General features: G+C 42.6%; 1 protein-coding gene across 1 annotated transcript; it reads left to right on the top strand.

Moving 5' to 3' along the window:
* Window positions 1-2,693: 2,693 nt before the first annotated feature.
* Window positions 2,694-13,287, top strand: UTP6 (UTP6 small subunit processome component). The gene is made up of 19 exons (XM_084218486.1): window positions 2,694-2,816; window positions 2,903-2,987; window positions 3,627-3,668; window positions 3,752-3,844; window positions 3,983-4,030; window positions 4,823-4,886; window positions 5,311-5,429; window positions 5,937-6,014; window positions 6,438-6,519; window positions 7,530-7,611; window positions 8,228-8,409; window positions 9,049-9,128; window positions 9,856-9,933; window positions 10,079-10,258; window positions 11,079-11,159; window positions 11,870-11,979; window positions 12,064-12,130; window positions 12,413-12,485; window positions 13,031-13,287. Exons 1-19 carry the CDS (start codon window positions 2,725-2,727, stop codon window positions 13,186-13,188), a joined length of 1,794 nt encoding a protein of 597 aa, XP_084074612.1. The 5' UTR covers window positions 2,694-2,724; the 3' UTR covers window positions 13,189-13,287.
* Window positions 13,288-17,729: the final 4,442 nt, after the last annotated feature.

Here is a 17,729-nt window from a genome sequence, read left to right on the forward strand (position 1 = left end):
CAGGCCCCTAAACTAGGAACTTGGGGAGTCTATTGTTTTGGTTCACACCATTCTTTGATCCTTCGAGTCCCACAGTGATGGGTCCTGCAGAGTGGTTTGTGCTGTGCCTATGTGCTTCTATGGGATGATATTGTGGTGCTTTGACAAGTGCTAGCAAGAAATTTAATGCCCTCTGGGGCCTTGTTGGACCCCCATTGTTATCAGTGTGTGGGGAACTCTCAGACCTGTTGGTAGATCTGTGCATGGGACTGAATTCTCCTGGAGGCACATTCAAGGTGGAGATTGTTGTGGCCTCTGAGGGTGCACACACTTCTCCATCATCTACATTAAAACAGTTATGGATGGTTTGGCGAGTTTCAAAGTTCCTGACCTACTTCAGGTGGCAGAACACTGGAGGTTGATCACAGAACAGTATTTTCAGACTGACAGAACAATCAAACAAAGTTTCAGAAGACTATGTTGTTTATGTTGGTGTCTCTCACCAAAATCAGTTACTGCTGATTTCAGCCAAAGAAGAGCTGAATAGTTGAAGAGAGAGGAGAGCAAGAAGATAGAAATAGAATTTTCCAGAGGTTTTTGGGTAATGGCTGGCATTTCCCTTTTCAATTCAGAACTCCTACGCTGCGTGTAGTGCTGTCATTTACATGTTGGGATCTACATGCACCATGACAGATTAGCTCTAAGTACAGAATGCTTTTTAGTGTAAAATCATGCACTCAGATGCAAAAATACTCTAATGAAGTGAAATAATCCAGCAGTAATTCCAGTCACACTCTTGCTCAGCAATTCAGTGTGCTAATGTTACTTTTGATGCCCAGTGCCATTCTCCTTAAGGGCCATTTTAGTAAAATCTGTGGACTTGCACAAGAATCAGCTTGAGCTGCTGAATCTCAAAATATCAAACCCAATATAATTAACAAGTTACTGGTGATTATGAATAACACTCTTCCACCACTCACCACTGAGAACTACTGTGCTTCTTTACTGAACCCAGTGGGAGGTGAACTCACTCAACTTTAGGTCCCAAGGGACTGAAGGCTTTGGCTCACCAGTGGGGATGGCTGTGCTGGGACGTCCATGCTGATCCCCCCCACCCGTGGAGGACATTCAGTGCATGACAAGGGAGCCTCCAAGGAGGACAGGCTCCATCAGGAATTGCCCTTGTCCTTGTGGGGTGGGTAAGGGTCCCTTGGCAAGAGGCAGCTGCAATCCAGAGCTGCCTGGGTCACCAACTTCTTCATGCAGCAACAGTCTGTACTTCTTGGTCTTACGACTGGATGGTGCCTCTCCATTTCCTGGTAGCTTTTCTGTTTGGGTACTTCTGGGAAAATCATGTCACTATTTCCTGTCAGAATGAAAAGTTGCTAAACATGTCCCACTAAGAATTAGTTTAGTTTTTTCATAATTGGTCCCAAAATTGAAAAAAGCCACCACAAATCCAAGGCACAGCAGGTGAAAAAACTTACTGTTGTTCTTGACAGTTCTTATAAAGTATTTATTCTTACCTGTGTTTTTAACAAAAGTCGATTGCTCAGGTACTCTCTCTGTACTTGGCAACACTTGTTAAAACCTTTGACTGTAAAGGAAAAAATCACTCACTTTTTTTTTGCTGTTATGTACTAATTCTCTGCCAGAAGACCTCTTGCCCTTAGTCTGCTGCCTCTTCCCCTTGTACTTGTTTTTTCAGAGACAAACACCTGCCTTTTCCCCCAGGAGAGAGCGATGGCTGTGACAGGGTGGGCTTGGAGGTGGGGCTGGTTCTGGGGCTGACCAGCTCAGTGACAGCAGTGACAAGTCAAAGCTAAGCAGCAGGTACTGCTGTGGATAATATGCATTTAAGCAATTTTCACAATAAATTATCTCCCATCTCAATTTTTATTTTCTGGAACATCCCTAATTTCACAAACAAAAATTTACTGTTGCCTGGTTTTATTGTTAATTTTCTCAGAATCATAGACCCATGGAATGTTCTGGGTTGGAAGGGGCCTTAAAGATCACTTAGTTCTAAGCAGCAGGGACACCATCCACTGCAAGCCCTGTCTAACCTGACCTTGAACACTTCAAGGAATGGGCAATCCACAGGTTCTCTGGGCAACGTGTGCCAGCATCTCACCACCCTCACAGCAGACGATTTTTTCTTAAAAATTTGGAAGTGGAAAGAATGAAGATGCCATGTGAGAGACAAAGAGCCTTTTTTCCTGGAGGAATCCCACCAAGAAGCAAAGTGCTGGAGCAGTTCCAGGCTGACGTCCCATCACCGAGCCCGGCCAATGCCATCGTGTTTAGCTGCAAGGCTAGTACCCTTGGATGATGCCACACTCTTTTTGGTGATGTCCAGCAACAGGACGAGGAGCAATGGCCATAAGTTAAAACACAAGAAGTTCCAGCTCAACACGAGGAAGAATTTCTTTCCGTGGAGTGTGGCAGAGCACTGAACAGCTGCCCAGGGAGATGGTGGGGTCTCCCTCTCTGGAGACATTTCAAACCACTTGCGTGTCCCCTGCTGCAGGTGACGCTGCCTGGGCAGGGAGGTTGGACTGGACGATCCTTAGAGATCCCTTCCAACCCGACCGAGCCTGCGGAGGCTCCGCGGTCCTGGCCCCGCCAGCCGGGCAGGGGGCGGCAGAGGGCGCAGCGGCCGCGGAAGCGGCGCGGGCAGCGGGCGGAAGCCGGGCCGGGCAGTGCCGGGCTGTGCCGGGCCGGACACGCCGGAGCCCCGCGGCCATGGCAGAACGCGTCGAGCAGCGGCTGGAGGATCGCATCCCGGAGCTCGAGCAGCTGGAGCGGGTCGGGCTCTTCACACACAAAGAGATCCGGTGAGCGGGGCCGGGGCCCGGGCGGGCGGGTGAGCGCACGTGGTGCGGCCGGGAGCGCTCCGGGCGCTGATCTCCCGCTCCCGCAGGGCTGTCCTGAGGAAAGCCTCGGCTCTGGAGTACAAAATCCAGCGGAGAGCGCTGCGGAAGGAGGATTTCATTAATTACATCCAGGTAGGCTTCACCGAGCGGCAGAGCGGGGCAGCTCTCGGTGCAGACCCAGCTCAGTTAGACCTGGGTTTTGTAGTGACTCCCCTTGGAAAAAGGGCGGAAAACGGAGACCCCCTCCTCACCTGGTCCCTGGTGTTCGGCTCTTGGCACCAAGGTATGAAGCGTAGCCAGGAGTTGGTGCCCGAGTTTGGGGTCAGGCTTCCCTAATGTTGTGAATCTTTTCCTGTAGTTTCTCGTCTCTCCTGAGGTGAGACGGCTCCCTGACGTGCTGTGTAAAGGGGGAATGTGTTCCCTGATGTGTGTAGTTAACGGGGATTAGTAAGTTCAGTAATAGGAAACGGTTCCTGAAAGGGTGGTCCGGCACTGAACAGGCTTCACGGGGAATGGTCATGGCCAGGAGCCTGACAGAGCTTAAGGAGTGTTTGAACAACGCTTTAAGGCACAAGGTGGGATTGTTGGGCTGCCCTTGTGCAGTAATTGTGGAATTGTAGCGACCCAGCCAAAAATTACTGCTTATGTTTTCCTGACTGTAATGTTTATTGTTCACCTGATCATCTATAACAAACTTGATGTTGTTTTTTCTTGCCTTGCTGTTATGTGCCTCCACATTTGCTGTTAAATATTTTTTTCTTCCTATTCTAGTATGAAGTTAATCTGCTGGAGCTGATCAAGAAAAGAAGAGCAGTAAGTTTGTCAGCTGTTATGAGTGCAAAACACTTCATGCCAAATCTTCTATCGCAATAAAATTAGTATTTTTTTCCTCCTAGCGCATTGGGTATTCCTTTAAGAAAGATGAAATTGAACACTCTATTCTGCATAGAGTCCACAGCCTGTTCAACCGAGCTACAGGGAAGTGGAAAGTAAGTTTATTTGTACTGAGATTTGGAATCTTTTTTTTCTCTTTGCCAGGTCATTGTACCAAGGGTGTGTTGTTGTCAGTGTACAAGCGATTTTGTACATTGTGAGGTTGATTCTTTTCTTCTTTTGCTTTCCAACAGGATGATGTCCAGCTCTGGCTTTCCCATGTTGCATTTTGCAAGCAGTGGGTGAGTTTTCAAATCCCAATCTTAGCTGTGTTGAGACTGGTGCTTATTCACATATCTGGAACTTGATTTAAAAATAGGGGTACAAACTTTACTGCTGCATGGTATAATACTGAAATAATTTTTATAGTGTTGTTGGAGCTGCTTGGGATTTTCAGTGATGTATGCAAGTGTAGAGTTTGAGAGCGAATTAGTATGAAATTTGATGCTTGCAGGGGCAAAGGTGAGGCTGACTGCCTTAAATCTGGAATACCAGTTGGTTTGTGAGAACCATAATATTGGTTATACCTTCTCTGGAGTGAGTGATTCACTTGTGATTTTGCTCCAAATATTTATTGTAGCAACTGTGCTGAAAAGCCTAATTCTGTCAGTTTTGTACTTGATAAACTTACCTGTGCAAGGATTCACATTATTACCAGCATTCAAGTGTTGTCATTTTTGTACTGAAGAAGGTGACTTTTTTTTTTACTTTACATAGTGGTAAAAGTGGCCAAAGGAAAATACAATCTCTATCTCAGAACAGGGCAGTGAAATCATGGGTTTGGGACTTGGCAACATTTGTGTTGGCTGTGTGGTTCAGAAAATTGAGTTAGCCATGCTACTCTAATGTGGTGACATTTAAATGCTGGTCACTAGTGAGTAAATAGGAGAAGCTTTCTGCTGTAGGTAAAGTAGCAGAGAAGCATCTTTTTCTGAGCAATTGTAATACAGCTTGTGACCTTTCCTACTGAAACTCTGGTGCTGGGGGTTCAGTTCAGTGCCAGAGGGGGTGAAACAAAACTGCTTCTTTTACAGAATGCAAAACATCAACTCAGTAAGGTGTTTTCTACCATGCTGGCCATTCATTCCGATAAACCAGGTAAATAACACAATGGTGAGTGCTGCATAAATGCCTCAGCATAGGTTGTCTGGTGCTGGTTTAAGTTCTTGTAGATCTCAGTTCAAGCTGTTGGGCTAAAGTTCCTACTCTCTGCTCCTTGCCTTGCTGCTGCTTTAGAGAAGGGGTTGTGCTGAGCAGCCATAAAGGGATGTGAAGTAGGTCAGGTCAGAATGACCAATCCCAGGTGGACTGGGGACTCAGTAGATGTAGAAGCAAGAGATGTCAATTGCTCATGACAGCCTCTTGGCTTTTGAAGGCATCATTAGATCTGTAGCTAAACCAGATTAAACTTCCTGGATCTGCCTGTCTGCTTTACAGTTTTACGTGGGAGATAATCAGTCTTATTCTGGGGCTGAGCTCATGTTGAGAGGTTAAATAAATTTATTTGTGTCACCTGTTGCAGCACTGTGGATTATGGCAGCAAAGTGGGAAATGGAGACACGACTGTCATCAGAAAGTGCCAGGCACTTGTTCCTTCGTGCTTTGCGCTTCCACCCTGAGTGCCCCAAACTTTATCAAGAAGTGAGTTCCTGTTTTTCTTCTGTGACCACTTACTTGTTCAATCAGAGCAAATCAATTCAGCATGTTTCCCAGATCTGTCTGGGACAACTGGAGAAACTTGTTTTTCCATCAGCAGGAAAATGCCAAAATATTGAAAAAACCAACCCCCAAATCCCTTCTAAGGTACTGTTAAGCTCTGCTAGGATGTAGTTGTCAGGCTCAGTCTGGTATCCCCAGTCTTTGGTGAGGAACTTGGTTTTCTTTGGAGGCAGTTAAGATTTAAAGTTTTTAAGTTAAGATTTAAAGAAGGACTAAAAAATTATCATTGCTACCTGTTGGAAATTTCTGGGCAAATACACAGGGCAGATAGTGGTAGGTGCACAAACCTTCAAAAATCAAGGCTCTGTGACATGTATGGATCTGTCAAATTCCTGATTTGTATCTCCTCAGAGCTTGTTTTACCCTGATGTGGACTTAAATTTTTATGATTTACCCCAGAGTAATTTCATTTTGTTGTCACTCTTGAAGTATTTCAGAATGGAGCTTATGCATGCTGAAAAACAGAGGAAGGAGAAGAAGGAATTTGAACAAGCAGAGATGGACCTGGTAGGTCAGCTAAACTTACTTAAGAGATATTGTCTGCTTGTGTATTACATGTTGAAATTCACAGGTTTGGATTAATGGTTTATTTGACAATGGCTTAGAGAAAGTTTTTGTTCATGTCCTGCACCTGTGTGTAGCTTTTCAAGTATTTGCTGATGCTCAGCTCTAATACTTCATACATTTATTTTTCCTTTGCATTTGTAGAATCTTTTATTACATTCCCTAGTCTGAAAATTAACAGTAATTTCTGGAAAGTAATAGTCAAACTTCTTGCCTCATTTCTTTATAATTGACTTGTACAAATTACATAAAAATAGACTTGCATGAAGAAAAGCATTAATATCTTCTGATTTTTGTTTCCCTGTTTGCAAAAATATTAGCTGAGAAAGGAAAATAATTTCTTCAATTATATGCTTGATATTTCAGGGGGAATTCAATTACTCTGAAGAAATTCTCAATGGGGAGATGGCTCGCATAGTCTACAGGGATGCTTCTCAGAAAATTAAAGGTGAATTAACATTTCTTGTACTTATTAATTAAGAAAATTGTAACCTTTAACCCAGTTCTGCAGTAGGCTGATAGGCTTGGCTTCACCGAGATCCTTTTTTCAAATAGACCATTTTTTCAGTAGAACCTATTAAATGCCAGAGTATAAATTAATGGTAGTTTTCATTGCATGTCTTTCCTGCAGGCTGACATCACTTCCAGCACAGCAGCTTTAAGGCTGAAGAGGCCTAATGCTGGGTTACAGCCTCAAATTTGTTTGCTTAAAAAAAGAAAACTGAAGGGCAGTTCAGAGTTACACATCTTTTTACTTTGCTGAACATTAGATCACAACTAATAGCTACCACGAGTGGCAAAAAAGTAAAAATTCAGACTAATAATAAACCAGGCTAAATTTTAAATTAAGCAGACTTGGTAAAAATAAGCCATTTTATTGAAAGAATTGGGTAAAATAACTGCAAACTGGTAACAGATATCTTTGCTCATGATAGATGGGGATATTTTGGAAGACTGGGCAAAATACAATAACAAGTATTAGTGGGGAAAAAGGACATTGAAATTAGTGTTGAAATTGAAATGTAATGGGGGAAAGGGCATTAGAGGAAATTTCAGAAAGAGATGGTTTAATTTAATTTTCCAGAAATACTGGAAAAAATAGGCATACAAATGATTTGTAAGCGCCTAAAAATAGTAAGGTGAGTAATGGCTGGTGGGAGTTCACAGTGATCTGATTATGTCCAGTCACGTCACTTGGCATTTTCAAAGGTAAGTTGTGGAGATACAAGATGGACACAATTCATGGACATCTATTTTGTGCAGCTTTGGAGAGATCTGTCCTGAGTATGGAGTGTTTTGTGTTTTCATGGCAGAGTCAAGTGAGGGAGTAGAGGAGATGCTGATTAAATTTGCATGTGGAACCAAGCTACAGAAATGCAAAGTGCATTTCATCTAATATCTTCAGGAATTCTTCAGCAAATACTCTACTTGATAGTTTTATCTTCTCTTGAAATGTAGGTGTTGAGTTCCAGCTGGCTGTGCTCTCTATTGCAAAGCTCTTTGATTTTACCCAAGATTTGCAAAAAGAAATCCTTGAAAGGTGAGTTGTGGCTTTGTGTTGTATTTTTATTTTATTTTGATTTGGTTTTTAAGAAACACATTCTCATAAGTTATAACTCTAACTTATAGTGCATTGACTGGACTTTCAGATCTAAAGGCTGTTCCTCTAGGCAAATAGTGTTAAGGCTTATGTGAAGTCCTTTAAGAAAAACAAAAGCATGATCTTTAGAAGAAAATACTTGTATCTAATTTCAGAAAGGGCTTTAAAAAGCTGCTAGGAAAATTTAGGTAAAATAGAGTTGTCACTGAATAATTAGTGCAGTCAGTTTTGTAATTCATTGTGGGAACTGTGGATTTTCCTACTGTACTTCGGTGGGGTTTTTGCATCTTTTGTTTCTCCAGTGTTCCCCTCAAAAGAAAGATCTCTCTTGACAGCTCCCTGTCTGTTTCATGTTATTTCTGAAGAATATCCATATTAAATAATATTTTTAAAAGCTAATATTTTGTCTCTCTTTTGTGGAAAGGAAAAATATTTTTTTCTGGCATTTGGTTACTTACCAATTAACTACATTTCTGTAGCAATATAACAACCCTCTTAAGCATACCTGCAGGTAAGGGATGGTGGCTGTGGGCTGTTGCAAGTGCGTTGTGTTCAGTTTGCAGGCCAGATATGCTGATGATCCCCTGACGTGGGACTACATGGCCCGCCGGGAGCTGGAGCTGGGCTCCCTGCAGCCCACAGAGCTCTCCACAAAGCAGAAGAAAGTCTCAGAAATGGCCCAGAGAGAGGAACGGTGCTGTGCAGTCTTTGATGAAGCTGTGGGAGCAGTCCCAAAAGGTGAAATGTTCTGCCTGCATTTTAACATTTGCTTCTGGTACTTGAGCAGCCTGTACAAGCCTTGAGGGTGATGGCATGCTCTACCATACCTAAGAGAAGGCAAGCAGTCCTTAGATGCTACCTCTTGGGATCTATTTTATGTATTATTTGGGTTATTTTCCAATGTATTTATGCTCTTGGAGGAGCTGCTTAACTGGAAATGTGTCTGCTGCTGGTCAGCTGTGAGTAAGAAATGGTTTTGAGTTGCCAGGGGAGTAGATATGCAGCTTCAGCCTCTGGTATTGTTCTTGTGAAGGAGGTTGTCAAGGGACTGTTTGTGGAGTGGTCTTAAACTGCTGCTGGACAGTCTTTAAAGCTATAGAATAGTTTGGGTTGGAAGGGATCTTTTAAAAGTCTCAGCTGAGCTAAGAGCTCAATGCTCTTTACCAAGAGTTACTGCGTGCAGCTTGGACTGGGGAGTAATTTTAGTGTAATGTTATAAATCTAGGGCCTCTCTTTATTTTAAAATACAACATTTTAAAATAAAGTTGGCTTTAACACTTTGTATCACATTTTGTATCTTTATATTTCTTAAAGACAAATATTTGTTGTTGGTCCTGTAATTCTGTGAAGTGTGATATTATGCCTTTGCTTCTTCAGAGGACATGTGGAAATACTACATCACTTTTTGCTTAGAGAGGTACAACAGAAAAACCAACAGTGAAGAATTAAAGCAAAAGGTAAAATTTGTTAGGAATTAATTCTAACAAATTATTCCTATTTTTATTGACTTTTGTAATAGCTCAGAAAAGAAGCAAATGTATTTTGGCATTTTATCAAAAATACTTACCTGTGGCCATCATTAAAAATAACTTAATCTTCATCTGGGGGAATCACTTTTACTGCCAGGCTTACAGGTGGCCTGCCTGGACATGATTAACCTGGACCTGATTAACCAGCCTTGTCAGTAAAGTACAGTGACCTGTGGATAAAAGCTAAGACTGCAGACTTGTTAATCATGGAATCGTGGAATGGTTTGGGTTGAAAGGGATCCTAAAAATTCACTGACAGGTCCTTCAAACCTCTGCTTGTTCAAAGAAGAGGATGAATTAAAATGACTTGCAAATAAGTCTGAGCAAAGTTTGGTGCTGGCAAATGGGTAATTTAGTAATGCATCTCTACTTAGATATGACTCAGTGAATTAATTAATTCTCCTGTGCTACTTGGTTCCCTAGTATTACACTAAAAGAACAATGCAATGTTGTTTTTTGCTCCTTAAGGAAGAGAAATAAATGCTCAAATTTCCACTTTGTCTTGGAATGTTTGCAGGTACCTAGACATTAGACACATAATGTGTAATTAGATTTTCACTGACATGATACACAATCCAGTGGGCTTCTTGGAATACTGGAATCTGGTTTATATAGGAATAATGCTTGTTTTCTTTTTATTCTCTGTTGCTTCTAGAGGCTGGAGAGGACACTGAGTGTGTTCAGCAAAGCTCATGAGTCCAATTTGCTGTCAGAAGCTCTCTACAAGCAGTGGGTAAGAACTGACACAGAACAAACAGATGCTGAGGCTTTCCTGCATTTTTTGTGTGCCTGCCTTTGCCATTTTGAGTAGACACAAAGATGAGCTATATTGGTTCAAAGCCCTGCTTTTTAACAAAGCTGTATCTGCTGGGTTTTAGCTTCAGCTCTTACTGGACTCCAGCCTCTCTGAGAAGGCTGTGGAGGTGGCAGAAGCTGCAACCAGGCACTTCAGCCAGTCCGTGGAAACGTGGCACATGAGGCTGCAGGTGCTGATCCAGCTGAAGAGGGATGATGTGACCCATTGTTTTGAAGAAGCCATTAAACATGTGAAATCTAAGGTCTGTGCTGGTTTACTGGACTTGCATGCATTAGTCTTGGGCCAGAAACCTCTGATGATTGGTTGTTTTGTGGTGTTTTTATGTTGTTTTTTTGGTTTTTTGTTTTATTTTTTGCCTTTTTTTTTGCATTGTTGTTGTTAGTTTGGGGTTTTTTTGTGTGTGGGTTTTTTTTTTTTTTTTGCTTCTTGTTGTTGTTGTTGTTGTTGTTTTTGTTCTGTTTACAAGGCATTTAAAGTCCCTAACCATTTCAAAGGTCAGAAATAAGAACTTCCATATGCAAATTGCATTCCCAAGTATTAGGGAATTGTCAATTCACTTAAAATTCAGATGTTTAAAATCTGAATGGCTTACAGTTGCAGTTTTACATATTCTCCTAGCAGTGAGCTGGTGTTTGTGTCTCAATGGAAAAATGGGTTTCCCTTTCTTTGCTGTTTGATACACCTGTGTGGTATTTCAAGCCTTGAATTAGCTGTGCGCTCTCCTGCTGTGTTCCACTTCAAACCCTGAGCACAATGAGTGAGGAAACAAGAAGGTTTCTTTACTTTTTGTTCTTGGAAGCCACCTCTGTGTACTGCAGTGCTCAGTGGTGCAGAATTGGGTTCTCATCCCTGGCAACACAGCTGTTCAGCTAAGGATGATTTATCCTGTGAGGAGGGAAATGAGGAGTGATTTCAGTGTGCAGTTCAAAGTTGTCTTTCCAAGAGCTGTGTCCAGAGGGTATTTTTTATGGCAGGTAATACAGAAGCTGATGGCTGTGTTGCTGTTTCTGTAAATCAGAGTCACTGTATTTCAGCCATTTGATTGTTTGCTGACCTCGTAGGGCACTTTGCCATTGTGGACCCTCTGGGTGGAATGGAGTGAGGGCACAAACAGCAAGGAGGACACAGAAGCTCTCTACCAGGTACTTGGCTAATCAAAATCTACTTTTATGTCTGTGTCAATAAAATGGAACAATGTGTGTAGATGGAACATGCAGCAAATACCTTATACTGAAGTTCCTTAATGGATGTGTAGATATCAAAGAATTTCAAGCCAAACTATGTGCATTAAAAAAACATTTGGACATAGATTTATAGGCACAAATGTCATTCCTGTGTTCTAAGGATATGGATGTTTGTAAGCATAACCAATTAATGACTCCTACTTTGTGGTCTAGAGTATTTGCTCTGTTTTCAGATACTTAACTGAGTATGGAAAAGAGAATTTTTTAATTTGTGTGAAAACATCAGCCTTGTTACAAAAAAGTCAAGATCAGAATGAGGACTTCAATCTCACTATGGATTTCCTCAGTAGTGTAGGGCAAAACATTTTCTCTTTGCCTGGGTTGTGGTTTTCTTTCCCCCCAATTTACCACATAAAACATGTATTTCAGGTGGGAGCTTGAATTCAGCTGTTTGTAGAGTATTATGAAATCCTCTGCATTAAGGGGTTTAAGGAAATGCCAGTTCCAGCGGTATAGAATACTGGAGAAATGTGTTTTAGACTTAGGAGATCTTCTTTGTGTCAGATGCCTAACTAGGGAGGAGCACTAATTGAGCCATTTAATTGTAAGCTATGGGATAGGTTTATTTTTTGTTTATTTTGTTGGCTTTTTTCCTTTTAAACTTGCAGAGATCCTTACATGCCACAACACCTGCTGAATCTGTGACTATGAAGGAAATGTATCTTGACTGGACTTACAGAAATAGTGGTTATAAGAAAGTTAAAAGACTCTTTACCAGGTAAAAAAAAAAGATCTTCAAACCTGATAATTCTAGGGTATATGTTAAAAGTCCTTAAGTCTAAAATCACTTATTTTATTTCAGCCTGTGTGAAAATCGTCCATTTTCACTTGACTTCTTCAGGAAGATGATCCAAATAGAAAAGGAGCAAGTAAGTTGTTGACTATCCAATTAATGCTTTGTATTTGTAAAATACAGTTCTAACTTGTGATTTAAATAGGAAGCAGAATAGTGGTGTTAGTCTATGATCAGTTCATGTTTGTCCTCTGCAGTTGATTCACTGGATGTGATAGAAACCCAAGTTCCATGGTAACTAATCTTCAGCAGTGTGTGCATATAATTGCCATGACTCTCTTCCTTTGCCAGAATCTAATCATGCTGCAGATTCACTTCTGTACAAAATAAGTGGCCTTTTAATACCTTCCTTTTTTAGGAATCCTGCAAAATGCTTCATCTGAGAGAATACTATGAACGTGCCTTGAGGGAGTTTGGTTCAACAAATACTGGTAAGGGGGATTCTGGTTTTTATTATTTATTCATTCATTCACTGCTGCCACTTTTATTTCCATCCATTTTAAAAGGTTTGTTCTGCCCTTGTGCTTGCTGTCATGCAGAGTGGAGCTTATTTCTTCTGTGCCATTAAGAGTAGGACACTGCAGGGCCCTCCACTGTCCGCCCAGGGTCATTGGCACTGGGATGGCTTCAGCACAATTAGGAGCAAATCACTGGCTGGCATAAGAGATGTGTATCACTTTTTATTTGGATTTATGAACAGTGTGGAGCTATATATTTATAATGAAGATTTCTGCAATATTCATTTGAAGAAAGTTCACAGCTCAATTATTGTTGTGTTATTTCTGCAGACATTAATGTTCCCGCTGGGAATAGACCCAGGGTGCTCCTCAAGGTGCAAAGGAGATTTTAGTTTCACAAAGTAAAACCTACTGCATTATTAAAGACATTTAGAAAAAGAGTTTCTAGTTAGGCTTGCTATGTTTGTTAAGTAATATCTAGTCAAAATCTAACCAGAACTTTCATTTTTCTTTTAAAGACCTCTGGCTGGATTATATCAAGGAGGAGCTAAGTCATCCCCAAGGCAAACCAGAAAACTGTGGGAGCATTCACTGGCGAGCTATGAAGATGTTGCAGGGAGACCTGGTGGAAGATTTTGTTTCTAAATACACTTTATTGCAAACTGGACATTTATGAAAAATTTTACATAGTTACAACATGACTGTGTATTTTTAAACTTCTTTGTACAAAGGTAAATATGTTCCTGAACTTTATTAAAGTTTACCTTTACATTTTTATATGACAAAAAGAATCATCTTCTCTGTTGCAGTCATTTCTAGTGTTGATTCTGCCCAGGGGCAGGTTCAACTGCACAGTCAGAGGAAGCAAACCTCTGAGGGTGTTTTCATCAAGACTTCTGAGAGCAAACTCTTGATCTGCCTAAACATTCAGATAGTTCTAGTGCATCAGTTTTTACACTCTGGAAAGCTAATAGTACAGCACCTAAATGCAAAAAAACCCAAACCAAAACCAGTGGAAGCTACACCTGTGGATCATCTTTTTATCTTATAAAGTCGAAGCATGAAAAGTGAAACACTTTTCATAAGGTAATCAGAAATCAGTAAAATTGCAGTATTTATTGCTTCCTAGCCTTGAAATAATTTGTAATCCTTATGACAAAAAGAGAAACAGCGTCTGCAGATACCTTGTATTGATGTTTGCAGCCTGAGAGTGATGAAGGGTAGAGGGGAGCTGTAGAGAACTGTTAGCAGTGTCCTTGAGGTGAGAGTGCAAAGCTCTGATCTACACTCCAACTTTCTGTCCACCATGGCTAAAAAACGTGTAATGTTTTTTGAAAGAGTGCTGTCCTTGGCTGTTTACAGAGCCACAAACCTGAGAAATCAACATAAATGCTATCCTTGGACCAACAGAGAAGTGTAGGGAAAGTACAAGAACGGGAAGCAAGCGTTCCTTTGTGCGATTTCCCACTGACTGAAAGGTGACATAATGACAATACAGGGAGATATTTCCTGATTTTTCACTCAAGTAGAAATTGGAGCTCCTCTCAATGAATTCCAGTAACTTAACTAGCTGGGAATAAACTTTGGAGCAGCAGTCCGGTAATATTCCTCCTTCTGTGACCAGATCTGAAGTACATCCTGCTTTTGTGTTTCCCAAGCTTTTAGCCAGGCCATCTCCTATATCCCCACTAGTTCTCTGCCATCTCATCATCTGACATTGAGATTTCCTTATTGATAATCTCTTATACCCTCCCTGCCCCTTATGCTGTTACCCCCTCTCCTGAACCACTTCTTGCTTCATCAGTTGCTCAACGAAAAGTTTTTAAGTGCAAAGTTTGGAGTTTTTGAAGTCCAGCAAAGCTGGTAACTCCACCATTTCAGAAAGTGGGCCCTTTTCTGTCAGCTGTTCTGGTTCCTCGCAGAACTTTGCTGTTCTCCCCAGGGAAACACATTCCCTGCAAGCACAGGTGCTTGACACCTGCCCCAGCTGCTCAGCCAAGGTGCTTCCTGTCCCTTCATGTTCTGAGCATGCTGCTACCACGAGGCCGGAAGGAAATTGTTCTTTTTCGGCAAGGGGAAAACTCCACCCAGCCATGAGAGATATTGATACTTTATTTACAACTTCTTGAGGGAAAAGGTGCTTTCTCAGAGCTCTTATGCCTGTGTATGTCTCGATTACGTGGTGCTGTTGGGTCATGGTTGCACTCGATGATCTCAGAGGTCTTTCCAGCCGCGTTGCGTCTGTGATTCCGACGCTGTGCACGGTGGGCTCCACAGCCAGGGCGCTCTGGGCAGTGGCGGCGTTGCAGGCACCGAGGCCGGAGCGGGGGCAGTCGCCCCGTCCCTGCCAGCCTGCTCCCGGTGCCGCTCCCTGCCTCTGGGGCACCGCCGCGGGCCCGCCCGGCTGACCCTGCCCAGGGTGGGCGGGGCCGGGCGCTCGATGGTGCCCTGAGGCCGGGCCGCGGGCTCGGCTCCGAAGGTTCGGGGGTCCCGGGGAGCGCGGGGCGGGCAGCGGAGGCGGCGGGGCCGCTGTGAAGGCTCGCTCGGAGTCCGCGCCCTTGGCCACCGGCAGCCCTTGCGGGCTCCGGCTTCCCGCGCCCGCCGCCGGCTCCTCCTTGTTCCACTGGAAGTGTGAGGAGAACTCGCTGTCCCATTCGCTGTGCGCCCCTCAGAGCAGCTGAGGGTTTCCTCCTGCTCTCCACCCATCTTGGTCCTGCCCCTCAGGATTGTTGGAGGGTCTCGCTCGGCGCGTGGGCTCCCACAGAGCGGTTGGTTCAGTGTTAGTACTTTTTCAGTTCCTTGTGGTTTAATTCCCTCTGGTGCTTTCCCTCTGGGCTCCGAAGTTTCGGGGGTCCCGGGGAGCGCGGGGCGGGCAGCGGGGCCGCCGTGAGGGCTCGCCCGGAGTCCGCGCCCTGCCCTTGGCCACCGGCGGCCAGGCGTTCCCGAAGGGTCGCGAACGGGTCGGTGTTGTGAGGAGGTGGGCTGCTCTGTGTTGGTGTTAATGCTAGGGGTCACCGATAGCAGCAGCAGAATTAGCTATCGCTCTGCAGATTTGCCTTCTGAAGTGAAAGCTTGGGCGTTGTTAAACCTCTGATCCATCAAGGGAACAAATGGAGACGCTCGGGGGCACATGGGGTAGTGAGCATCATGAGCAATCTGAGCTACTACTGCATTCTTTTAAAATGTCTCTTAGGTGATGGCTGCTGCCTCTGAGGTTGCAAAATTTGAGGGGAAACAGCTTCCTAATAAGACAGAAACGATGATCTGGGAGCCCAGAAAAGGTAGGACAAAACAAAGTAGGTCACAAATATTGAAACTCGTGCACTACTTGAGAAATCTGCTCAAAGCCATTTGGTGTTATATGGGAAATGCCTCTTTACTTACTACACTAAATTATTTCCATGTAGACATTTGTGTATGCCTAGGTACATGAGTAATAAATCAATATGACTTTTTTTTAAAAAAAAAACAAAACTTTTTTTTAATACCTACAGGTGAATGTAGTGAAACAAGACTGCTGTGTCCTTTGCCCTAGTTTACAGAGTTATTTTCCAACAAGAAAATCCTGATTTGCACTGGTGTTGTGGTGCAAGGCTGTGTCCACTCTTCCCAAGCATCTGAAATGTGAAGCAGCCCTGTAGTGATATATAAGAAACTGCATGTATTACATAAGATTAGTAGTCACAAAATGCATTTCTGTACCTCTCTGAATTACTGTGTGCTGAACACTTAATCGTCCTTTTTTAATTTCTGAGTGTACCTGTTGGTGCTTTCTACTGGTTTTAGAATGTTTGCTGCAGAATATTCCAAATGTTCCTGATGGCAAGTCTGAAGAAAGTGAATCTGCTTCTTCCTCCCCCAATGAAGGTGATGTCAGTGGCTCTGCCGATGAGGGCTGGTACAATATATATGCTGACCTGGATGTGTGGGATAGTGAAGTTTCCAGTGTACCTGAGTCTTCAGGGCAGCAAGATGCATCTGAGCATGAGGTGGAGGACTGGGATAAAGAATTGGAGGTGTCTGCATGCAGTCCTTATGGTGAGTATACTTGTGCTTCATTTGAGTTTTGGGTAGTTGGAGGTAGGTGCTTTGCAGGACAATGTATTTAAGTAACTCCATGTTCTTTTTTGGGAAGCAATTTCTTGTGTTGACCTCCTGGATGTGTAATGCACAATTTTGTTGTCAAACACAGGATTTAAAGGTGGTGTTGTGGAGTTCCCATGAAACTCTTGCTTGAGCAATTGAATTCTTAGGGAGTGGCATGGTAAGGAGGTGAATTTTGTGTTGAGTTTCTCTGGTGAAGCAAGTTTTCACTGGTGTATCTTTGTTACTCTGAAGCAAAGGTACATGGCATGCAGGAACTAACTTTTTTTGTGCAAAAATTCTTCAAGAAAATTCAAGACTGTTCGTTATAATCCCTCTAGAGCATGGAGTTGTTTGGAACAGTGCTCAGTCTCCGAGTATGGTTTGTTGTGTTTGCTGTAGTTTTTTTTGAGTGGGTTTTTTGGTTTTGTTGACCCTTGATCCTCCTAAGGGGTTGTGCACATGATCAGTCCCATGGACAAAAGTAGCAATAAATAGGAGGAGTGCCACTCACACCTTTAGAGTTAAATTATTCCTTCAGTTTGTACCTTGTTTTTATAGTGACTTACATGTTAAAGAGTCTCAACCTTCCATTGGCCAGGCTGGTTCTTAGCACAGAATGGGTGGATGGAGTTTAGCCAGCAGTGACTGATAACCTGCTGTGTCTTTGTTGATTTAGAATAGTACCATTTCCATTTTCTTCTCATTAATGTGTATCTTTTTGTAATTCATATAATTTTGCTTAGGAAATTTGTTTATTTTACTCTCATAATTAAAATAAACTTTTGCATTTCAATTCCATTGTTTGGTAATGGAAAAAGTGAGAATGGTTTTACAGAAACACTGAAAAAAACTTTCTGATTTTAAAATGGAAATACAGTATTGGTTTTTCACAGTGGGTAATCTGAGAAAAAGACTGTTCTCTTTTTGGAGGTTTTCCCTCTCTTCCTTTCTGAGCTTTCATTTTCATCTCTTATCTGCTCAAATTTATGGAATCTTTTGAATTTTGTACTGGAACTGTTCCTCTTTCCCCTTTATTTAACTTGCTTATCCCACCTGTAGCTCTTTAAATCCTCACAAACTAAGGCAGCTGTGATTATTGGATTCAGGTCCCTCTCAAGAATACTGAGAGTA

The sequence above is a fragment of the Fringilla coelebs genome (genome assembly GCF_963513975.1).
Source record: "Fringilla coelebs genome assembly, chromosome: 19".
NCBI lineage: Eukaryota > Metazoa > Chordata > Aves > Passeriformes > Fringillidae > Fringilla > Fringilla coelebs.

Coding starts and splice junctions, on each gene's coding strand:
- UTP6 (XM_084218486.1), top strand. CDS start 2,725: ATGGCAGAACGCGTCGAGCAGCGGCTGGAGGATCGCATCCCGGAGCTC. Junction 8,410..9,048: donor TGTGGGAGCAGTCCCAAAAG/GTGAAATGTTCT, acceptor TTGCTTCTTCAG/AGGACATGTGGAAATACTAC. Junction 9,934..10,078: donor AAGCTCTCTACAAGCAGTGG/GTAAGAACTGAC, acceptor GCTGGGTTTTAG/CTTCAGCTCTTACTGGACTC.